This window comes from Armigeres subalbatus, chromosome 2 (assembly GCF_024139115.2).
Source record: "Armigeres subalbatus isolate Guangzhou_Male chromosome 2, GZ_Asu_2, whole genome shotgun sequence".
Lineage (NCBI taxonomy): Eukaryota > Metazoa > Arthropoda > Insecta > Diptera > Culicidae > Armigeres > Armigeres subalbatus.
In genome coordinates, this window is record NC_085140.1 from 62,303,190 (window position 1) to 62,327,998 (window position 24,809).

Consider the following 24,809-nt stretch of genomic DNA (forward strand, 5'->3'; position numbering starts at 1 on the left):
CCTACTCATGCAATGGTGGACATAGAAAAGTTTTCAATTAATAACTGAGGAAGTACTAATAGAATACTAAGTTGAAAAGCAGTAGTTGAAAAGTTCCAGTTGGGATGTAGAACCATTGAAGAAGAAGAAGTGAGCGTTTAATAGAAAAAATTGTATAACTATAGTTTTGAAAATAGTTTTATGGCTTAGTTCAGCGGCGCAGCCAAAAATTTTGATAATATAAAGTATGGTTTAAGTATAAATTTGTTTCGAAATTCCGCGAAATTCCGTTAAATTTCGTTAGAAGCTGTTTTTTTCTAGCGAAATTTTCTTAATTTTACGAAACGAAACGAAATGAAGAAATCAGATTTCGCCATGCTCAAATTCCGCGAAATTCCACGGAATTTCGTTTCGAACCACCTGAAACGAAATTTTTCGAAATACCGCATATACTTACTGAAAACATCGTTTTTATCTTATATTAAATCAGTTCATGAATTTGGATGTCTGAAAAAGAAGAATTATTTCAATAATTAGTGATGGGATTCGGCTTTACAGTCTCAAAATTGTTCAAACAATAATGTTTTAACTGCCCGACGTTTCGGCTGTGTTTGGCAGCCTTCTTCTGGGGGGAATTAGTTTTACTTATATAGTTTTACTATATTAGTTTCCCCCAGAAGAAGGCTGCCAAACACAGCCGAAACGTCGGGCAGTTAAAACATTATTGTTTGAACAATTTTGAGACTGTAAAGCCGAGTCCCATCACTTATATTTAACAGTCGAGACATCATAGAATTTCAAATTATTTGGGATTCATAACCAAGGATGTTAACGATCGTTCAGTAATTTGCGTTCGATCATTTAGTAGTTTGGCAATAACTCATTCCAGAAGCTGAATTTCAAAATATGTTGTATGGTGGACTTCTAGTGCGAAGGTTTCTCTACAACTCTGCCTAATGGTTCGTTGTTTGAATTCCACTAGTAACGGAGTTATAGCTATAGTTTCAGTAACTTAGACTAAATGGTAACAAATTCCAATCATTTAGTTTAAGTTACTGCAATTAAGGCTCTAACACCATTAATAGCTGAATTCTAATAACGAACCATTAGGCAGAGTTGTAGAGAAACCTTCGCACTAGAAGTCCACCATACAACCTATTTTGAAATTCAGTCTCTGGAATGTGTTATTGACAAACTACTAAATGATCGAACGCAAATTACTGAATGATCGTTAACATCCTTGTTCATAACAGACAGTTATGGCAGTCAAGAACCATTAATTGCTTTATATTTGTGCTGTTTAGACTTCTCTGAAGAACTTTTTTCGATACATTTTATAATAAGCGAGAAAGGCCTCTATGTGGATCAATCTGATTTTTTTTCATTTAAGGCATCTAACGATTCTGTGAGATAAGACACTAAAGTTCACTAACCTATGATGTACTACGCGCCCTCACATTCTTCCCACAGAGCTATATTATAGGATCCGAAAGAATTTACCTCGTTTTCGAATGTTGATCTTTAATAACAATGGCATTTGATTTTCCTCTACGAATTGCAGCAGATCCAACTATCGCCATTCCTGCGGTCGATAAATGCAGTATGATATATCAGATTAGCAATAAATCAATCACTAATGGCTAATAGCATCCCATTTTTCCCGATATATCATACACCAGATTTATGGGCTGTCTCCCCACGTTAGCTACTGCGAACTAATTGCGCTTGAAACTAGCAAAATAATTACAACTAAAACTTAATCCTTCCTGATCCGAACAAATTACTGCTCCATCTGCTCTGTCGAAGTCCTTCTGTGTCTGCAGCACTGCGGTAGCCCATCAAGATTGATTATTCGCATTTGTTTTCAACTCGGGAAAAACTTATTTCCCTTCCGGCAGCCCAACTTCATTCAATCAATCCGTTCCAATCGAATTCCACCTCACCCATGCATCGGTTAATCTGAGGCACTTTTTCAATCTCCGACTGCCTCCCGGCAGTCGCTCGGAAAACTTATATCACTATACATGTCCCCCTCCCTCGCCCAAGTCGGTTCCGTTCAGAGAAAACTTTTAATTTTTCCCACTGTAACCGGGGCTATTAAGTTGGTGGTGGGGTGCTTTCAGCTTCCCTTCCGGTTCGGTTTGAATGTCTTTTTATTATTCATCTTTAGTTTCGCACAACATCTGTTTCCACCGGAAAGCCGATTTCGTTCGGACTACTTCGGAGTCCTGAGTTGGTATGGTCCAACAGCTAGAGAGCACCCGATCTCCGTTTAATTAATTTCCCTGCTGCTTTTCTGCGGAAGCTGCTTTTTATTAGCAATAAATTTGGGACTTGTTTCGCCGGCTTTGGAGACCAGAGGAGGACTTTTTTCGGAATACGAAGCATGGATGGAGAGTGTGACTTGCAAAACACACATACAGGCTGACTCGGATGTTATATTGTTTCAGGAAAAAATGCTGGAAAGTCAAGGAAATACGGAATGGCAGAAACTGCACCCAGCGAGTGAACAGGAGAAAGTTTTCGGCTCCAAAACTAGGTTATAAATTAGCGTTAAACTCAAGTTGGCTTGAAGCGAAGGAACAATGAAGAAATGGAGCATGGTTCGTTCGGTTGTCGGTGAAAAGTTGGTCGTTGGAAGTACATTATGACATTTTAGCATTCGTCATAATTTGTATTAGTACCGTTTATGAATCAAATTTGCTTCAAAACGACTGCAACCCATTTTTTCGATTGTCTGGTTTATATAGAAATGACTGAGCATAGAAAGTTCTTTTTACTCGTCAGTGTTGAAAAGCTTTATTTTTGAGTCATTGAATGGAAATTCTGTGAACGAGTTTTGGCTAAAGCATCTCATGGATAGTAAAATATGTTTAGGTGGTACAGCTCAAATCTCCACCAAATTCGCGATTTAAAAAATTTAAAAAAGTTTCCATTAGGGAAAATATGAAAAAAAAAATGTTACTTACATCAATAGAACTCTTATTCGTCCAAGTTAACTGAGTTTTCCCAGCATCACCATTTAACCAAAACCAAGAAGAGGTGCTCCCTAACAAACACCTTCCACATTATTTGCAGTGATTTCGTTCAACCATTTAACTCGGCTTATTTGCTTCGTCTAACCCTTATTCCCCGAAAACCCACACACCAAATGCTAACCATTAAAACAGAGCTTCCACGCTTCTCTCGCCCCTTCTAGCACTGCCTATGGTTCACGACCCCGGCCGTCCGGCCTAGGTGCCACCAGTTACCTGATGGATAGGGAAACCGGCGACTCGGCCACCGCCAGCGAGCTTCACTCAGCGGACAGTGCCCACGGCGAGGGCGGCGGTCCCGGATCCTCCAGCAGTTCCTCCTCGTCCAACGACAATAGCAGCAACCAAAACAACGATGGCAAACCCGTCGTCGGCGAGAACCCACTGAAAAGCAATGAATCCTAAGTGAGAGCGGAAAAATGAAATAACAAAGTGAAATGACAAATGGAAACTTGATCCCAGGCTAAACGACCACAGGACCACGATGATGAATGGAACCAGATTAAGTTAGGGAAGAGCGAGGAGGATGATAAAAGAACTCGAATAAATTTAAGAAGAGATGACAATTTTCTTTGTTCTAAGGGCAATTATTACGACAGGAGCGTAACATAAACCGGGAGAACGTGTATTCAGCTTTTTCTTAAGATGGAACGCAATATTTTTGTATTTCTTTCGTGAATTGATACAATCTGAAAGAGACGATTTAATATTTAAGGTTTCATATATACTATTAAATAAGTTCTAAGTGTAATGATAGCAATAAAGTAAGTAACTGAGAAATGATGCTTTCGATTATTTGGGTCAATCGTTCTTGTTCCCCATTGGGCAAATACCACCTTGATCGGTAAATAGTTGCTGGCAAACGGAGTCCACAGCGCGGTAAATACTTTCCGCAAAACGACGGGCCCTCGTATCTTCGATGAACGTTTCACAGCCATAACCGATGCACTGATCTCGATAGTGAAATAGTAGACCTTCCTGTTCCGGGACTCGGAGCTCGTGGGTGTCTGTGAAAGTGAATGGTGACGTTTAGAAATTTAAAAATTAGCTATGAAATAGATTAGATTAGATCCCATACTGATTTTTCTCATAGTGCGATAATAGCCATTGAAGTTTCAAAAAGCATTTCAAATATGTGGTGGGCTTCGTGGCCGTGCGGTTAGCGACGTCAATCGTATAGACGCATGTGCTATGGAGTGTGGGTTCGATTCCCACCCCGGTAAGGACGACACTTTTCGTGATCGAAAAATCCTCCACTGGTCTACTGGGTGTTATATGTCCGTTGTATCATGCTAAGTATTTAAGTGTTCAGTCTGTACGACCTCTGATCGAAGACGGTGTTCCTGTCTAATTGTCTAATTGTCATCGGATTTTGCTGAAATTTTTCTGAAATCTTCATTATTCTATTACCGTGAAACAATTTAGAATGATTGAAACATTATTGTTTAGTTTTCTGTTTATCATGTCACATAAATTCCTCATAAGACTGTTAGGAGTAATTTCGAATCATTATTTTTGACGCCTCTAAGTATTTTCAAAATTTAAAACAGAAAATCGAAGTGCTGTTGGCCTATCATTTGCCCGACTTTGAAAGAATATCGGGTTATTTTTTCAGGTCGGTTCATACGTGCGGCACTTTTTCGGTTTTTGTTTTCGATTTTTAAAATAGTTAGAGGCTTCAAAAAATATGAGTGTTCGGGAAAGCTGACATTAAATAAGCCAAAGAATCAACTGAGACAATAAAACGAGATACAATTTTTGACGGTAAGGGTCAATTACGGCTTGTCATAAAGCGTGAAATGGAATAGTACAAACTCGTCTTATGTCAAGTGAACAAACTCCGCTAGAAGCTCAAAATATCTTTTTTATCAAGAAATATAGATTTCATTACGGCATGAGACAAAGAACTATTTTATTAGTTTCAATGCCAATTGATAAGCTACGAAATCCGAAGATTTAAAGTATGAAGACTCCCAAAACCGGTAATAAAGGACCAAGAAAAAGATTAAAATCCCATATCCAAAATAATGTTTGAAAATTGTGGATTGGATTATTTCCATTTATGGATACTTTTACTGTCACCAGTGGGGATGAAGGCGAAACTGTTCAGTATGCGATGGAAAGGGATAATGTACTTTGCTAAGCTCTTATAGATATGCTTTTTTCCGCAATACCTATAAACAGCACGTGCTATCAAAGCATTCATCACCTCACTTTACCGTGTAGCTTTCCTGCTTCCGACGGCGAATCCGACCACTTCAAAGTTGTATTTTATTGACCTAACGAAGGACAACAGTTCCTCCAAATGACTGACAAATCCATTCTAAAGTTGGATTTTTCTTGATTCAAATAGATCCGATAATGATTTGCACCATTCAGAGTTCAGAGATTAATTAATTATATAATTAATTAAGATTAATTTACTAATTAATAAAGATTAAATTAAGCACAACTTCTCAAGTGAACCCATATGAGAGGACTATAACTATTTTGGAAATTTAGAAACAGTTAGTGGCTTCAAAAATATGTCTTCTTCGGGAAAGTCGACCTTGAACGAGTCAAAGAATTGACTGAGGCATTAAAATGAGATACAATTTTTGACAGGAAAGGTCAATTGAGTGCAAGAAATAGTCGTTGTGGACAGTATAAGCTGGAAGGAATCATAAGTAAAGAGCTTTCAGCAATTTCAATGATCTTCCAGTCCGTTCTGGACATTTTTATGATTCCGTACTTACATATTTTGCAACTACTAAAAAATGTCACAAAGTTTCAAAACTTGTTTAGGGCATACAGCCCAGTACTGCTTGCTATTGGAAGCATTTTTGATCCACCAATTTTTTTAAATCTTTTTTTTATGTGAGATTCAAAATGTTGGTTGTAAGTAAAGTATTGAATTTTTTCCCTAGTAAGAGAGGGGTGCCCAACAAATATTTCGCAAAGGGCGCCGGGTATCCACGCTACGGCTCTGGTTGTAGTTAATTTACACAAAGAGTACTTCCAAAAAATATCGGTAGACAGTTGATACGGACACAGCCGTAGCGTGGACTGACATCGCCCTTGGCGAAACCTTTATTGGGCGCCCCTTACTTTTTTGTAGTTGTTTAACGCTAAGAGCAGAAAGATTAAAACATATTTTTGCGTGTTGTAAAATTTCATTTCTTATTATTCTTTATTAGAGTGATTTTTTCAGTGGGAGAAGTTCATCACTTTGGCGTAAAAATGAATGTTTGCTTTATATATTCCTCAAGCCTTTATAACATTCACAATCGGTAGGAAGCAAAGGTTATTCAAAGGCCAGAACACTTTAAGAACTGCCTTGAAGTTTGACGGTTTTCTGAAAGAATCATCTAGGCAACCAAAAAGTTGATCATGTAGTGCGTGGATTCACGACAAAATAATCCAGTCTTTCTTTCAGCACCACTGGATCTAACTAGGCCAATAAAATCCAAACTTCAAGTGTGCAAATCCAACTCTACTTTGGAAAGGATTGGATGACTGGATTGGATTTGAAATCGCCATTGGCCCTTTTGATGAAGAAAAATACAACTTCAGAGTGGCTTGTTGGTGGTTTGAAAAAACTACTGGTCGTTAATAAAATCAACTTTTGAGTGTATTGTAAGAATAGCGAATCACGAAAATCAAGAAAACCATTCCGAAGTGGGACGAACAAACTATTCGGATCAAGGTATACACATTTTTGGAGTGGATCTGACGGGAGTTTTGTGAAACTGGTTAATTTGGTTATTTATCCAACCTTTGACTTATTGAAGTCCTCGTCTAGGGCTCCTTCCCCAGAAGCTTGTTCCATGCTCCTTTCCATTAGTATTTCCTGTTCCTTTTTTTGTTTCACTTTCTTATCCGTCAGGTAAATGTTATAAAAGATAGTGAATGCGATGGCACGAATCTTCCAAATTAGGGGAACATGCCCCTGGACCGATGTACTGAGGAATATTTCAGCCCTAATCCTGGCTAAAAGTCAAAAACATTATTTTTCGTTTTTGAACTCTCAAATAATAATACTAATTTTCCAAAAGGGTTTTCGAAAGAATATTGTTTACTTGTACGCAATGCTGACTGTCAAAACTTCATCATGATTTCAATGCTAGCTTAATCGCAATTGTGATGCATGAAGAAACGTTTTATCGTGTTTTTCTTGGTTTTTATGAAAATCAATTATAACGTTTTCAAGACTGATTTGGTCTGAAACAGTTTTGAGGTGATCCATAATCATGATATTATTTGCTAGCTTTCTTCTACTTTTTTACAATACACCCAGGTTTTTTTTTACACGGTTTGGTTTTAGTCGTTTAAGATCTTCATCGTCAATGAAACAATGAGTTGACCCCACCAAAAAATTCACAAAAAATCAAAGAAAATTCAGGGGGTATTTAAAAAGTTGTGAAAGTTTGGGTTTACCGAGAAATTGATGAATTCCAACCGTGTAAAAAAAACCTGGGTGTATTATGTTAAGAGAATTATTTTGAGCTTTTTAGTGGAATGTCTTCACTTGTCACAAGACGAGTTTGTACAATCCCATTGAATTCACGATAATTGTATCTTGACAGATACGTATTTCACGCATCCTCGCGCAATCGTGACTTATTTTAATTTTTAGCTAAAAATAACTAGACAAAAAAATCATGGTTTTGAGCGGCACAGCATAAACAGGGCTGACAATAGTCGTATTTAGAAAGCGAAAAAATATAGTCTTCGTCATAACATTGCACGACACAACCGACGCAACACCTATTCGGTTTCTTCGCCCCACATGTCTACCACGAAGATAGCCGCGCAGTCAAAAGCTATGACGATTTCCGTCGTTACTTCTTCACATAATTTATTGCACTTCATTAAAGACGGAACGGTTAAAAACATAATGGCATAATATTTGGTACATAACTTTTTGAATATTTTCAAAATTATCAGTGTTTTTATTCTTTAAAAAAAACGAAACTCGATTTTAATGCTACCAAGCGACCGTTTTTGTTTATTTTGTTTTCGTCGTTGCATTAGGGATCCATTTGAAACAGTAAATTATTCACATCGATAAACGGTGTTGAGAAAATGGGAATTTCGTTACTTTACCAGCCAGCTTTTACCTTTGCCAGTTAGTTGATCCCTGTATACTACCATCCCAAGCATAGTTGTCCCATGTCGTTTTTAGTTGATGGCCTTCTTGCAGCCCTGGTGGCCAACAAAAGGATTCATCAACGGATTTAAGATCTAGAAAAGATTGCTTGCAAGCCTAGCGATGATGTCTGATAGAGAATTAACTTATCTGAGAAAATGCGACACCCCAGCATAGAGGGTATCGTAAAAATCTGCCAATTTCTCTGTCATTCGAAGATGACCATCATTTCCTCTTATGAAGACAGTCACCTGGCCCGTACACCCAATATTTTTTTTACACGGTTGGTATTCTTTAATTTCCCGATAAACCTGATTTTTCACAGCTTTTTAAATACCAACTGAATTTTCTTTGATTTTTTGTGAATTTTTTCATGGGGTTAACTCATACACCCAACCGGCGGTTGTTAGATTTTCAAACAATTCTGTATAAGAATCTACCAAAACCTGTATAAGAATTGGGCATATGCGAAATTGTTAGATTCTTATACAAATATTGTATAAGAATCTAACAATTTTGTAAGGTTTTCTTACATTTTTTGTATAAGAATCTAACAATTTCGCATATGCCCAATTCTTATACAAGTTTTGGTAGATTCTTATACAGAATTGTTAGAAAATCTAACAACCGCCGGTTGGGTGTAGTTTCATCAACGCTGATGGTCGTAATCAACTGAAACCCACCCTTGTAAAAAAAGATCCGGATGTACTGCATTTTCTGACTTCGTATTCACTGTATCATTATTTTGAATCAATTAATCAAGATTAAAATTGACTGAGCATCTTTGAAGCTCTACCAACTTTTGTTTTTTACCTGAACCTTTTCAAATATCATATTTCATAGAATGCTTGGATTCAGATTTTATTCGTTCAATATAGCAAAACTTTCTGAGCAAGTTAAGCAAACCGGCCTTCTACTCGTGCCAATCTATAGAGAGCGTCCACAAATTACGTAATGCTCAAAAGGGGGTGGCCTAAGTGTGACGATCCATATAAAAATTTCAGATGTTTCATAACTGATGGTCCTTTATTCAAAACGCGATGTTCCTCATCAATCTTTTGTGTCTTGAAATCGCTTTTTGCAATCATTTCAAGTTAGATATAATATTTTTTTCGTTTCGAGATTTGATTAAAAACTTACGTATTTAATAATGAATGATAAAAAATAGCATCCTGACCCAGCTTTAAAAGCTGACGGATCTGAGTTTAATTTTCTTAAACGCCGCGGGCTACAAAAAATGGAGCTGAGGGCCGCATCCGTACGTTGGGCAACCCTGGTTTATAAAGTCAGCACAACACAGAAATTATGTTTCGCTATCAAAAAATTAAAGATCCATAAAGTACCTCACGCAAAAAGACGAAAAAAATGTTGACATAACGCTTTAACAATGCGTATTTCAATGTGCGACGTTCTGATACCTGTATCAGCTATTGACGAAACAAGGCCTTTCGGAAATAAGTCATACGATTAATCATAGATATATGTAATTCCTGAGATAATCGTCTGATAAGAGCTAAATTTGAAACACTTTGAACCGGCGAATTCAAGACTAATTTGTCATAATTTCGCATAGAAAAGATTCGAGTCAGGCAGTTTTTTGCACGATCGCCGAAAGATAGAGAACACGTAGCAGTCGATCTCATCTAGGGACGTTCCGATACATCCAATATATCGGAATATCGATATTTTTGTTTCGATATCCGATATTTTTATATCGATACTTTGCTTTCAATATATCGGTTATATCGATGTGTTTGCTTTCGATATCGATATATTGAATCAAAACAAAGTTATACAAAAATAACAACTGCATTGTATTTTGTGAAAGAAAATACTTGGATCTGAAATGCCGTATTTTTAATGGTTTTGCGATTTTTTCTCGGTAGCGCGGATGGTGTGAGGTGTGCGCTGTCATCACAAAAAGTTTTGGCAGCTCGATACTTTGCATTGACGCGTCGTTGTTCAATACCTCTCATGAAGCTTATCCTTGAATTCTTATGCGAATTCAATTATATATGTATTTGACGTGTTCCTATGATAAATTAAATAAATCAACTTTAGAAATTATGAAGAGATTCGTGAAAAAGGGAATTTAGAAGTATTGGAAAACATATCAAAATTTGCTTCAAAATGATACCCCATAGGAATTAAAGAGAATTTCCCTAAAATATTTCTACGGGTTTTCTGAAGAAAATTTTGATTTTTTTCTGATGGAACTTTTTGCGTAAATTTTGAAGAATGCTCGTGAAAATTGAAAAAAAATTCCTACCAATAATTCGTCGTAAAAGTTTAAGAGAATTTCTATTTTTAGTTAGGAATATTTCAATGGATTTTGTCGTAAAAAACAGATTTTTTTAAAAGTAATTTAAACTTTAAAAACCTTCGTGGAAATTCCGAAGAGATAATTTTCTGTTGTCAGGAATCAGAATAACCCGAGGAAAAATACAAAAAAATTGTCAGTGGAATTTCAGCAAATTTCTCGAAACTTAAGTTGATTTTTTCGGGCGAACGGAAAATAGCGAGGTCAGTATCATGCCGACAACGCAGCCGCTATCGGTTAAAACTACGACGAACGCCACCGCCGATGATTGTTGAACTGGAACACTCTAGAAGCAGATTGTATTAAGTCAGTTGCATTGCGTAACCTCACCCGTTTTACCTGTGCACTGACACCAAAAATGAAAATTTTGGCAGCCCAAATAGAAAATAAAAAAATATAAGTCGTGTAAGCCCAGCAAAATATAGGTATTCTATGCGTTTCCGCAATAGAGGTAATAAACTATAGAGGACGATTGTCGCTGCGGTTCCCTTTGTTATCGTTCCCAAACATGTTGGGTACCCATCTGTCAAAACGTACTGATTTTTCCTTCGTTGACATTAAGTGCCCTATCCTCACCAGCAAAAGATGTTTCGCCAGTGACGACAGCGACAATCTTCCTCTATAGTTTATTACCTCTATTGTTTCCGCACACCAATTCCTTAAATTAAAATCCAGTGCACAGGTAGATTGAGGTTAGAGAAACGCCACTGGATTAAGTAATAGAGAAAAAAGTCATTTCTAATAATTATTGTAAAGGAGTAGTACAGTAATACAATCGTAATTGAAAAACTACTACAAATATATTCCAAATATTTTTATTTTTGAAATATCATATGATTTTCCGATATATCGATATTTTCAATCCAATATATCGGTGATATCGATACTTTGATTCGATTATCGTATCGAATCAAATATCGATATTTTGAAGTATCGGAACGTCCCTAGTTGAGATGCATCATTCCTAATTTACCCCGATCCGGCTCAGGTCAACCCTGTCATGGACCTCACTGTTTACAAAGGCACCCATCGGATCACAAGAGGCGACTATGTACAATAGGTCCTACAAGAGTCCATACTAGGCCCAACGCTATGGAACGTGATGTACAACGGAGTGCTAATGCTTAAAGGCGTGAAGATTTACGGATTCGCCTAAAGTCGTCCTAACGATAACCGGTTAGTCACTGGAACAGGTGGAAATGCTGGGGGCGAAGACGACCGACGCAGTAAGAACTTGGATGAATGGAGTCAAGCTGCAGCTGGCTCATCACAAAACGGAAGTGGTGCTGGTCAGCAACTGCAAAGTGATTCAGCGGATGCAGATTACTATCGGAGGGCACGACATACCGTCGGTGAGGCTCTGCGATATCTAGGAGTGATGATTGATGACCGGTTGGATTTCAACACCCATGTCGACTATTTCTGTGAAAAGACGCCAAAAATGATCTGTGCGCGCTAGCAACAATCATGCCGAACGTCTGCGGTCCGAAAGGCAGCAGTAGGCGTCTTCTGGTGACAGTTTCGTCCAATAGCCATCCGAGTTGCGAGCGCGCACCGAACCATTTCATCGGAAGCAGTTTGTTTTATCCTAGGGTTGATTCATATCTACATAGCCCTAGTAGAGGATTTCGTGAGTTGGTAGAGAGGTACCAGAAATGTGAGGAAGACGGTGAGACTGGGCTCTATGCTGAAGTAGCAGCAGGAGGGGGACAATGCGGAAAATGGAAGGTGGCTCACACTGGCTCATCCCCAATGTGTAATCGTGGGTGAATAAGGAGCCTGGAGAGGTAAACTTTTACCTTGCATGGACACGGCTGTTTCCGCCAGTATCTACACCGATGCGGCCGGGTCCGCAACGTTAGGCATAACCCAGGTAGCATACATGTTGTAAACGTGTTCCTTCCTATTGCTCATATACAACCAAATTCAGTCATATATGAGCTCCTGCAACAAAATCGGTTTGAGTTGTGCTGCTAGGGAAGTACGTTAGGCATAAACCTTGCAGCACACATGTTCCACATAAGGTACTGCTCATATGCTCAGCTCATATGTGACCAGATTCAGTCACAGTGAAGTTGCTGCAACCATTTTTGTCTGACTAGTGCTGCTCGAGAATGAACGATAGGCATAAGTACGTTAGGCATAATGGACTCGGGCGTCGGGGCGCTGGTCAACCGGAAGCATTCAGCCAACTGGAATCGTCGGACCGACCTCGGAGTCGGTCCTCGAACAACCAACCTGCTGAAGAAAGAAGAAGGAAGTCCTTCGGGTATGCAGGGCACCACCAGTGCGGACGTCATTCAACACTGGAACTGTCGGACAACCGCTGCAACCCGAAGACGAAGTTGGCGCAATGCGCGAAAGAGTCTCCTACCGGTAGTCGGGGCACAATCAGTGTGGAAGTTTCCGGAACTGGTAGACCACCCACGACACCGGGGGGAGTCAGAAGGATTCGAGTGGTGGATCAGTGGATCTGCCAGCCAGTCGGCGAACTAGCGTAAGCAAGGGACCAGCATTTTAGAAGAAGGAAGGTCTGAAATTTAGATGAGAACAGCGCCACATTAACTGCGTGCTGTGTGTTGGAGTGTTGACATGATCTAAAGAAACAGCAGCAAACGGCCAAATCAGAATTATGTTCTACCCGTTGTTGCTAAAGAAGATCGGGAAGTTCCGTTTTAGGCCGAGCAATTACTGGAAGGCCATTCTATTTGTGCTTTCACTCCTGTCATTCACGGCAAGAATAGATCAAATTCTGTGAACTCTCTTGGTTTATCCAAATGCAAAAGGTACAAAACACATTTAAAAAATGTAAAGGGAATGTTCAATGTTCGCTATATTAGTTGAGTTTTACTTGTAGTGATTCTCCTTTCTTTCAAAGCAACTATGTAATAACATCAGATCTAAGGCTTAAAAATTCATTGACGGTACCGATTGACGGTTGGAGATTTCAATATTTGGACATTTCTGTATTAAAATTTTGCAAAATTGTGCATGCCAAATTTTTATACAAAAATTCTAGACCAACATGTGAAAAGGGTGTAACAGCCAAAATGTATTCCTTATGGTTATGATGACGAGGAACCATAGCTTTATAGACGAGGAATAGAAGAATAGAAAGGAATAGATTTTATTTGTTACGCTCTTTTCAAATGTTGCTCAAAAATTGTAAGTTTCATTTCTTATTGCTGATGTGTTTTTTATTGTCTAAAGAAGGTTTAGTAGCCTAAATTTTTTTCATCATATCGACATAAGGAGAGAAAATCCTGAACAAAATATGATAAGAACACATCGAGATAGAGAAATATCGAGCAAATCATCGCATCGGCATATGGAGAGATATCGAGATACAGAGATGTAGAGAATCGACTGTTATAGAACTCCCACGCAAACCAACACCATCAATACGTTGGTTTGTGTGGGAGTGCTATTAAATTCGTCAAATCGACGTTTGAATCTTTGTTTACAAAAGCAGATAAGACGCTTTGAAAATTTTGTATTGAAATGTCAAATAAATCTGCCAGATTTTTCTTTGTCTATGTATACAGCGAGTCATGATTTAGGGCTCAATGGCATCGTCTGGCGTTGGAGAGCTTGAATTTATGACCGGAATAGTGGTAATGGAAGTTTATCTGGACACATTGACACGAAAATTTCCAGCCACTATCCAACAACCAAAAAAGGATCTAAGATAAACATTCCAGTAAGATAAGGAACCAAAGCATACGTCAAAAATGATATCGCAATGGTTCAGCGAGTGAAATTCGATAGGGTGTTGCCAGCTCCATATACGCTTTGGTGCGAAATGCGTCAGTTGCAAAAGGTACACGGGTAACCTGTCGGTCACATAAGGGTTAACCATACAAAACCATACTGTAGATATTTGCATGAGAAAATTATTTTGAGCTTTTTTAGGGAATGTCTTCACTTGGCATAAGGGACATTCCATATGCCAGGGAGGAAATTGTTTTAAAACTTGTTTGAGCAATTGTCCACGCTTGGGGAGCGGGGTATCTAAAACTTATCAAAACCTGTTAACGTAGTATATGGGATGCTCCTAAGACGAGTTAGTACTCCTCCATTCCTACTATTTGATAGTAACTTTATAGATACGTATTCCGACTTCAACAGTAAGGCCGTCTTCAGTGTACTCGTAGTCGAGACACTGAAGACGACCTCACAGTTGAGGTCGAAATACGAATCTGCAAAGATAACAAAACGTAGTGGAATTCAATGGAAAGTACTAAACTCGTCTTAGACGATTGAGATATTCGTATTATTTTTTATATGAAGTTCTGGTAGATTCCCCTGAAGAGATTGCAGGAAAAATAATAATATTTTTATAGGAAATGAATTTTCCATGAAGAAATCCTTAACAAAATAAATTCTTTAAGAAAATCATAGCCAATTTTCTCTCTTGGATTTCAGAGGGGTACATGTTGAAAAATGATGATAGAATGCATTGACTTCTAATTTCAACACAGGTTTCAGAAGTGACAAAAATCCACCTTTAACACAGTGATCCAAACACAGTGACAAACTCGAATAATATTAATATTATGTTGATTGATGACTTGTGAGGGAAGTCAGATTTTTTCTTTTTTGTTTGGAAAAGATGTTTAATTTTGATACACATAGTTAAGTTTGCCATCTTAGGGTGTTTTTAAGAGATATTGCGAAAAAAGATTCGGCTGCCGGTGGGATTTGAACCCACACTATTCCATTTAGTACACGGACAAACAAACTGGCAAACTTAACTATGTGTATCAAAATTAAACATCTTTTCCAAAAAAAAAAAAGAAAAAATCTGACTTCCCTCACAAGTCATCAATCAAGAAAAAGAGAAACGATGATACCCTGCAGTATCACACACCGCTGCTGGTCGGACGCTCGGTGGCAAGCGAGCCTCTATTGTCGTTGCAGAAGCAAACCCGCCTCAATACGACAAATAGAAGCACATGTTTGTGATTCAAACGCAACCGACTGTTGTTCAATTCTGATACACATAGTTGGGTAGAGAGAACAGGGTGTGAAATGTTGCCAAAGCAGATTCGATAGATACGGGGAATTGACTGATATCCCATCGTTATTAGCTGGTTATGGAACAACTTCTCGCAAGGGCAGCTGTTGTATAATTGGTAATACGTCCGTGTACTAAATGGAATAGTGTGGGTTCAAGTCCCACCGGCAGCCGAATCTTTTTTCGCAATATCTCTTAAAAAAACCTAAGATGGCAAACTTAACTATGTGTATCAAAAATTAAACATCATTTCCAAAAAAAAAAAAAAAAATCAATATTATGGTTGGAAACAATGAATCATCATCAACGTTTTTTTTTAGGTTATTGAGAAAGACAGCAAAATGTCTTAGATCAATACTCACCCCTCATCGCTTGCCACACAAAATGGTTCCCCGCTTCGATCACGTTTCTCCCGACGGCCACGTACTTGCTGCGGTTGTGATGCATCAATGGCCTCTTGGTCCGTAGCGTTCGAACTTGCGTGTACAAATACGAATTATTTGCCCATTTCGGCACCTGCCCATAATCCTCCTCGTAAAACTCGTAGAAAAACACCGCCTCAAAGCTGAACGAATGCACGTCAAATAGACCCCGGGCATCCAGATACTGGACCAACGTTTGCTCCTCCGATGTGCCATTCTTCGTTCCCATCAGTGGGAGCAGGAATTCGTCGAAATCCACCAGAGCTGTGTAGTGAAAATTGCCCACCAGCGTGGACCGGTACAGACAATCGTTCAGGGCGGCGAAAATTCCCTCGTAGCGCAGATCCTTTTCGAACTCATAGCCTGAAACAAGCGCAATGGAATCGTAAAGCGACCTAAGAGCAATTGTTTTGAAGCCATAAAGAAATTAAAGTCGCTCACACGCTTACCCTCCAGATTCCACGGAAGCACCTCGGCCACGGTTTGCTCGCGATAGTAACTCATCACCCGGTCCACTTCGGCGGTGATGGATTTATTGTAAAAGTAGAATCGCTCTGCCCCGAGCAGCTGCCAGTACTCAACGAATTCCACCATCCTCGCCGCGTCGCTGTAATTGTGGTGGGCTGGGGCCACGCAGATGGCCAACTTCCGGCTGGGGGGCAACCGGAGGAGTAGGTCCTGCTCGCTGGGGTAGCTGAAATTACAAAAGCGAAATGGTGTGGAGCGAATGGGATGGCTTAAAGTGACTAAGGTAAATGGGAAGTAAAAATGGACGGGCGGAGCCACTCCTGAATAAAAGCAAATTGTCGACAATTACTGTACCCGCTGGGGGCCTTTCTTGTGGATTTTTATTTCTCTATCTTGTTTAGATAATAGGTTGAGAGTGTAACAAGGGAGCCAAGGGCTGACTGTTATGAAGAGCATTTCAATTAGGAACTTTCGGTGCTAAAAGCTACATTAACCCAGCGGCATTAGGTGAATCATTTAAGAGAAAATGCGTTTGGAAATTTACTAATTACTCATTACATTGCAAAATTTTATAATGAAGATAAAAATAAAAATGTTAAAATCATCCTAAACGGTATAACAGATGAGCCAATGAGGCTGATTATCTTGGCTTGATTATAGACAGCAAGCTTGTTTTCAGACAGCGGGTCAACAAAAGCGCTTCCAAATTCAACACTTTGTAGAAATAGTTGATGAACCGCAAATCGCAAATAATCCGCAGTGTAAAGGAAAATAAATGGAATTGATTTTTCTTGTCAGTTTCATAATTAGATTTTTTTTTTACAATAACTAGATCACTTCTAATAAGACGAGTTAGTACTATCCCATCACTATTCCACTATTCCATTCCAAAGTGACCCACCAAATGAATGATGGAAATTTCCAGGGAATTCCAAGATTCTTTTTAAGGTTTTCGGATAGGAATCCTTATGGAATTTAAAGAATTTGTTTTATAAAATCTTAAAATAATTGCTGAGGCAATTCAATGAAAAAAATGAAGAAGTTCCTAATTCAATTTCGGCAGGAATTCCTAAAGCAATTTCCAAAGGAATTCATAAAGAAATTTATAAAAAGGTTTCTCCTAAAAAAAATTCGGAAGGTTTTCCTAAAACAATTTCCGTGGGTATTCTTAAGGACAAGCCTCCCGGAATCCAAAACTGATTTCACTCACATTTTGAAGGGCATCCCACTCGATTCGGAAGCAACGCACAGCTGTCATTTTTATTATTTCAGCTTTGCTGCGTCGCAGCATGCGTGTAATAATAAAAATAACGGCTGTGCGTTGCTTTCGTATCGAGTGGGATGCTCTTGAAAACGGGAGTGAAATTAGGTTTGAATTCGGGGAGGCTTGTCTTTGAATGAATTCCTGAAGAATTTTCGAATTTCTAAAAGAATTGGGAGAAATCCCAAAAAGAATTTGAATAATTTTCGAAGGAACTTCTGGAGGAATTTTAGGAAGAAATTTGGAAAGGTATTTCCGAAAATAATTTAGACTTCCCGACGAATTCCCAAAAATATTCATAAGCATAGGCAAGAATTTTCCAAAATAATTTTGAAGAGAGTTCCCAAAGGGAATTTCTAAAAGAATTCGTAAAGGAATTTCATAATTAAACCGTGAAGGGCATTCTTAGGGTCTGCCTCATTTTGAGAATTAAACTTAAAAGTGACAGTACGCAAATTAAAAAGAAAACTTGGTCATAAACTTAAATAAAGAAAAAAAAACTTTTTTTGTCTTTATTAGCGAGACTTTCGGTCTAGGCTGGCTCGTCTCGTAAAAATCAAAATAAACTTGGTCGTAAGAACGACTGGTGCTACCCGGCAACTCCAATAATACATCGATGAAAAATGATCCGATATCTGTAAAAAAAATCTTGCTCTGCAAGCAGGGTTTTTTTTTGATAATTATTGAAAGGTCACCTTTAAGATTAATTCTCTAAATGAGACATACCCTTAAATTTCTGCAAGAGTTTATTAGGAGATTCCTCCAAGAATTCTTTCGGATTTTCTTGGGATTTCTTCTGGAAACCTCCAAAGATTACTTCGGAGATAAATCCAGAAATTCCATTGGAAATTTCTTATAATATTCATTCGAAAATTCAAAGAAGGAATTATAAGAATAAATCAAAAATTCATTCGAAAATTCCTTCACAAATTCTTTAGGAATTTCTTCAGTACCTACAATACTTATGAAAATTGTTTTAGGAATACTTCCGGAAACTTCTTTATTAAAAATCCTTCCAAAATTCCCTTAGAAATACCTTTGGAAAATCTTTTAGGATTTTTTTTGGAAATCAATTCAGGAATTTCTTCAGAATATATTTGAAGAATTCTGCCAGGCCGTCAGTCCTGAAGGTCATTTGCCAACAGCCATTAGGCCGAATGAGAAGTGAGAAGGGAGAAGTGAAAAATGAAGAGTAATATGTGCTATGGGAGAAGAGAGAAGCAAGAAGGAAAAAGTGAGAATAGAGAAGCAAGAAGCGAGAGGTGAGGAAGTGAGAAGTAAAAAGTGAGAAGTGAGAAGTGAGAAGCGAGAAGTGAGAGGCGAAAAGTGAATAGTGAGAAGTGAGTAATGAAATAGAGATGTGAGAAGTGAGAGAAGAAAAGTGAGAAGCGAAAAGTGATAAGTGAGAAGCGGGAAGTGAGAAGTGAGAAGCGATAAGTGAGAAATGAGATTGAGTAGTGAGAAGTAATAAATGAGAAATTAGATTAGAAGTGAGATTTGAGATGTGAGCAGTGAGAAGCGAGAAGAGAGAAGCAAGAAATACTAAGTGAAAAATGATAAGTGTGAAGTAAGTAGTGTAAAGTGAGAAGTTAGGAGTAAAAAGAGAATAGTAAGTAAGAACGTAAGAACTGAGAAGTGAGAAACGAGAGGTGTGAAACGAGAAATGAGAAGCGAGAAGGGAGAAGTAAAAAATGAAGGATGAGAAGAAAGATGGGCGAGGTGAGAGGTGAAAAGTGAGAAGTGAGAAATGAGAATTGAGAAAACGGTAGCGAGGAGTGAGGTGTGAGATTTGGGAAGTGTGAAGTAAGGAATGATATGCGATTAGTGACAAGTAAAATATAACCCAAGCAGCACAAATTGTTTCACCACTGGACATTTCACTGTGTTGCAACTATTTGGAAAGAAACAATCTTTGCGTATGTGCCATCAAATGTAACTCTCTTGCAATCTAAAAAGTGCAAGAGGTGGAGCCTATGAAAACATCCTTTGATTGCAGTAAAATTGCAATAATGTAGCAAAATACTACAGCGGGAAAAAATACAATAAAAATATAAAACTGGATTCGATTTATGGATCTTGTGATTGATAGTCCTTCACTCTACCACAGCACTATTCAACACTTCGAAGGGACTGCATGTTGACTCACCATAAAAACCATACGATTATGAAGTATTGTACTCGGGTTTCCTGTTACTTGATTGCACCATCACATGAAAAAAATGTGAGTTGTCAAAACCTTGAACGATGCTAAATTAAACATGAAGACTCATTCAACTTATCTGCAACTTAATTTAAACAAACAATTAAATTTTGAAAGACGCATTGAAGTAACATGGTAAAAAATATGCAACTTAATGATTTTGCTTCGTGTTTGTATCATGAAGTGCAGTATTCTTTGTTTGTTTGTTTCAAAATGTCAAACACGTACTGCATTGCAATTTTAATGAAACATTGATCACAATTCAAACGTTTTTGACATCTCGATGCAACTTTTTTGTGCTTTGATGTTTTTCCAATGCCTTTAATGAAACCGAATAGAAACAAGGTGCTTTTAGGAAGATGTTGCGTGTGCTACTTGGGAAGCAGTGGAAAGTGATTTTTGAAAAGTAAAAAATGAGAAGTAAGAAGTGAGGAGTCATAAGTGAGAAATGAGAAGTGAGGAGTAATGTGTGATATGTGAGATGTTAGAAGTGAGAAAAAAGAAGGGAGAAGTGAGAAGGTGGAGATGATAAATAAAAAGTTAGAAGCAAGAAGTGAGAAGTAAAAAGTGAGAAGTGGGAAGCGAGAAGTGAGAGGCGAGAAGTGAATAGTGAGAAGTGGGAAATGAGATGATGAGAGGAGCTACAAGTGAGAAGTGAGATTTAGAAGTGAGAAGTGAGAAATTCGATATGGGAAGTGAGATGTGAGAAGCGAGAAGTTAGAAACGAGAAGTGATAAGTGAGAGCCGAGAAGTGGGAAGCGATAAATGATAAGTGAGATTGAGAAGAGAGAAATTCAATACGAGAAGTGAGATGTAAGATGCAAAAAGTGAGAAGCGAGAAGTGAGAAGCAAGAAGTGAATGGAGAGAAGTGAGTTGTGAGAAGTGAGGCCCTCCTCACTCCAGAAATGAAAAGCAGTAAGATGAGAGAAGTGAAGGCAAGAAGGGTGAAGTTATAAGGGAGAAGTTGGGAGTGTGAAGTGAGAAGTGAGAAGCGAGAAGTAAGAATTGAGAGGCGATAAGTGAATAGTGAGAGGTGAGAAATGAGAATGTAAGATGTGAAAAGTGAGAAGTGAGAAATTAAAATGTAAGATGTGAAAAGTGAGAAGTGAGAAACGAGGAGTGATAAGTGAAAGCCGAAAAAGGAGAAGCTACAAGAGAGAAGTGAGATTTAGAAGTGATAAGTGAAAAATTCGATACGAGAAATGAGATGTAAGATGTGAGAAGCGAGAAGTGAGAAACGAGAAGTGATTAGCAGAGCTTTAAATATTCGATTATTTTTTATGAAGCCCATCGGCCTTCTTTGTCACTTCACTTCTTAACATATTCATATTCGGCTGTGCACCGTCAATTTTCGGAATGAATATGGGTCAGTGAGTATTTATTTGAATATCACAAATTATAATCGTAAAACTGAGCACATGTTTGATCTGTTGATGGTGTTGGTTTGCGTGGGAGAGCTATCAGTTTTGAAAATTTTGTCTTGATATACGAGAAGTAAGGAGTGACAAATGAAAAGCAACATGTGAGATGTGAGAAGTGAGAAGCAAAAAGAGAAAAGTTAGGAAGGAGAAGCGTGGTGTATGATGTAAGATGTGAGAAGTGAGAATCGAGAAGTGAGAAGTGTGATAAAAAATGTGAAAATGAGATAAAGGTGTGAGATGTGAGAAGTGAGAAGCGAGAAGTGTACCACGCGAATTTGACGTCACACATTCCATTGCTTGGATTGCAATCGTGACTTTATGCTCGTTTGGCCACTAATTGAGAGTTCGTTTGGCCACACTCGTCTTTGCCTTAGCTCGTCTATGAAACCTTAGTGTCTATAATCTGCGATTTGGGTACAATATTTGGGCCACAACCCGGGATGCGGGTGGTCGTCGAGCAACTCGATAACATTATCGAGTTTGCAAGCGGAAGACAGAACATCAGCAACGAACTGAAGCAGAACCTGCTGGTGCACCGCACAAGAACAGGACGCTTTTATCAGCCACCCGGGGGAAGCGAGAAGGCCGACAAAGGTGCCACAACCAAGGCCTTCTCCTTCCTTGATAGAGCGACTTTGGCCCAAGAGGCGATTGAATTTTCCCTGACGGGCAACGAGGAAAAGACTGCGCCTAACCAAAAACGGCTCAGGCAGCAAACCGGCGAAGGTGCTCAGAGCAAAACCAAACCCGGTCCCTACGGATTATAAAGACCAAACGTCGTCTGGACGGAGCAGATTGGAGTGGAGAGGAGCCCGAAGAACGTCAACCCGAGAAGGTGACTTCTCGGACCAAAAAGGTGAAAGGCACCAACTAGGGGCAATTCGCCGGGCCACTAGAGGGTACCAGCCGGCCTGTGCAATCGGCACAAGGGACCGAAAATCCCGGGCAGCTGGTCAGTAGCTCAAAGCGGAAGTCGAGCGCATCTCAAAGAAAGTTAAGGAAAGGACAGAGTAGAGGCTATGTTGGTGAAAACTGATAGGGATGAGTACGCCGACGTCGATGCGGGCGACCAAAAACCTTTCGGCGCTGGGACAGGACGCGCGAAACGTCAGACGCACCAAGACCAGTGAAATAATTTTGGTGCTGGAACGTGGTGCGCAAGCTAGCGGGACAGCTGGCCCAAGAGATCTTGGGTGACAGCGCCGAGGTGAGGTCGTTGGGGACGAAAGTGACCTTCCAGTACAAGCAACTGGACGAGGTCACGAACGCGGACGTCGTCCTTTCTGCGGTACAAAGGTCATCCGTCCTTCTGGCACGCAGCTAGCCTACTCTAGGTCGTGGAGCGAGATATGGACAGGTACTATTGGTGCTTAGAGTCGACATATAAGTCCTACGACTTTAAGAGCCCAAAACGTAGCAACTTGTGTCGTCATTGTGATTATGAAGGGCACAAGGCGCAGGAATGCGGTAAGGCACCAACGTGTCCATCTGCTCCAGCGAAAAGCAAGCATGTAATCACGTTATGGGTGGACCTCCGTGTCCCTTCGGAGAGGAAAACGAGGAGAAGCCATGCAAGCAAAACAGTTGAATCTTAACCACTGCCCAGCAGCTGCTGTGGCAGTCGGTCTCGGAGTCGAGGACCGATGTCGCTTTCCTGCCCTGTACGGGTCAACGTCCCTGAATCGGATCGTTATTTATATGACTATTTTCAAGCGTATCTCTGAATTTATTCCATGTACCACAAGAAGCACGCAATATAATTGAAACAGTTCGACAGACCTTTGGTTACGCGTGTAGATCAAAAGGCCTTCTTCTTCTTCATTAGTATTACATTACTGATGCCGCTAGTGCGACTAGTTAATAGTCCTTGAGAATTTTGGAATGTAAGCTTATATAAATATATCACGCCAAAAAAATTAATATACCTTTAGGACGGCAAATAACCAATCAAATGTTTGCTTAAGTTTGGGTATTTATAAAATGTTTACTCAAATTTGTAATTCGTCTTCAAAAAATGCAAGAGGAAAAGCTTAAGAAAAGCATACAAAAATTGAAAATTTTCCATAGAATCCCTCAATACTTTCGACATATTTATGAGCAAAAACTTTTAGACTTAATTACGCAGAATAAAAACAACACTTACTGTATTCTGACGAAGCTGGCGGGCTGCATCGTACTCAACTCCTGATCGTACGTTAAACCGACATCCACCGGCAGCTCAATATCCACCTGATGTTTGTTACCAACCAGTTTGCACACCACAAACGCGGCCGAGAATTCCATCCCAAAGTTCTCGTGAATGGGCTCCACTTGATCAGCCCGATGCCACACAGTGCTGTTGTTCGCATATCTTGAATCGTACCAAATGATGATGAACCATAACGCAGCCGATAATCGCACCAATTATACTCACTTGTAGTGACAGTAGACCTCCCGGCGTCGTACGTTCAGTGGAAGAATGGTGAATATGCGTACACTTCCAAACGGCAGTGTCCCGTCAGCGACTCTGAAGTTATCTGAAAGCAATCCATAGTTCATCAAATAGTGCTTAAATTTCCTAGAACCTAATACACCCACGGACGATCTCCAATCGCGGATCGAAAAAGGCCGAATATATTTGAAGGCGTTCCGATGGATCGCCTATCGGTTTCCATTCATCCAGTTGGTCATCGTAGTCCTCCGAATAACCCAATCGCAATCGAATGCTTTTTTGGTAGAGAGGCAGCGTTTGATAAATGTATTGTTGCTTTGAAAAACATAAATCAAAAGAAGCAATCACTAAATAATTGAATCACATCATCTTTGCTCACCTCGAAAAATCTACTTACGAACAGAACACGAGTGTAGAACAGATAGCCCAAACCCAAGCACAGTATAATGCTAAATATGCCATACTTCCGGATGAAAGCATTCGAGAAGACTGCATTGGCCAGTACGAAGGCTTTCGAACGTGATTTGAGCGGATGGTATTTGACGCGCGAACGCATATCCGTCGTTGCGTTTCGCTCCACTTCCTCCGACGTAGAATGTACCATTGCTTTTACATTTCACACTTAGGGAGCATGCCGTAATTGAATGAGCACTCGAAATGGCCTCCTGTCGATTGTTTTGAGTGTTTACGCATGACTGGTTCGATTGGTTAGAGTTTTTTTCCCTATCGAAAACCGCGTCAAATAGATAAAGCTTCGGCTGATATTAGAAACTGATAAGATGGGGTATGTGCGCGAATGGTAGCGACACTGAGTCCATATTTGGGACAACATTAGAATCGTCACTATGCCGATGTTTCATAGATTGCGTGTGCATAAATTTAACAGTTTGAGTGAAGTATTCCATACTAAACATGGTATATCTTATCATTCTAATCTTAAAGCTTCATTAGCTACAAAGTGATGAACATAAGGGAAACGACTGTCAGGTTGGTTGTATTGTTTATTTATATGTCGTTAATCAAGCTTGTAAACCGTATTGTTACATTGAGAGCATATATGTAATACTAAACTACAAGTTTTAGTTATTGGTTAAAATATTGTGTTATAGAAGTAATTGTACAATTA

General features: G+C 39.1%; 2 protein-coding genes across 11 annotated transcripts in view; one reads left to right on the forward strand and one right to left on the reverse strand.

Annotated features, from left to right (window-relative positions):
- LOC134208736 (uncharacterized) overlaps nt 1–3,794 on the forward strand; it is a 188,903-nt gene extending 185,109 nt beyond the window's left edge. For 8 of the 9 annotated variants that reach the window (XM_062684602.1, XM_062684603.1, XM_062684601.1 and 5 more), the window contains one exon: nt 3,179–3,794. In XM_062684602.1, the coding sequence (XP_062540586.1) occupies nt 3,179–3,419 (241 nt within the window). In that variant the 3' untranslated portion in view covers nt 3,420–3,794. Of the gene's footprint in view, nt 1–3,149 lie in introns of all 9 variants that reach the window. The other variant, XM_062684606.1, reaches the window with a different exon arrangement.
- On the reverse strand, nt 3,717–24,388 carry LOC134208739 (uncharacterized). 2 transcript variants are annotated; one of them, XM_062684607.1, is made up of 7 exons: nt 24,063–24,388; nt 23,830–23,998; nt 23,666–23,768; nt 23,396–23,602; nt 16,351–16,595; nt 15,842–16,264; nt 3,717–4,021 (listed from the first exon to the last, which is right to left on the reverse strand). In XM_062684607.1, exons 1-7 carry the CDS (start codon nt 24,285–24,287, stop codon nt 3,816–3,818), a joined length of 1,578 nt encoding a protein of 525 aa, XP_062540591.1. In that variant the 5' UTR covers nt 24,288–24,388; the 3' UTR covers nt 3,717–3,815. The 2 variants fall into 2 exon arrangements, with proteins under 2 accessions (XP_062540591.1, XP_062540593.1); XM_062684609.1 differs by having other exon boundaries at nt 24,081–24,384.
- Between the last annotated feature and the right edge of the window lie 421 nt (nt 24,389–24,809).

Bases quoted from the DNA above. Each gene is read 5' to 3' on its own strand.
- LOC134208739 (XM_062684607.1), bottom strand. From the start codon at position 24,287: ATGGTACATTCTACGTCGGAGGAAGTGGAGCGAAACGCAACGACGGAT. The intron at 23,999-24,062 runs GTGAGCAAAGAT...TGTTTTTCAAAG, and splicing joins TCGTAAGTAGATTTTTCGAG to CAACAATACATTTATCAAAC. The intron at 23,603-23,665 runs GTGAGTATAATT...GTACGATTCAAG, and splicing joins GAGGTCTACTGTCACTACAA to ATATGCGAACAACAGCACTG.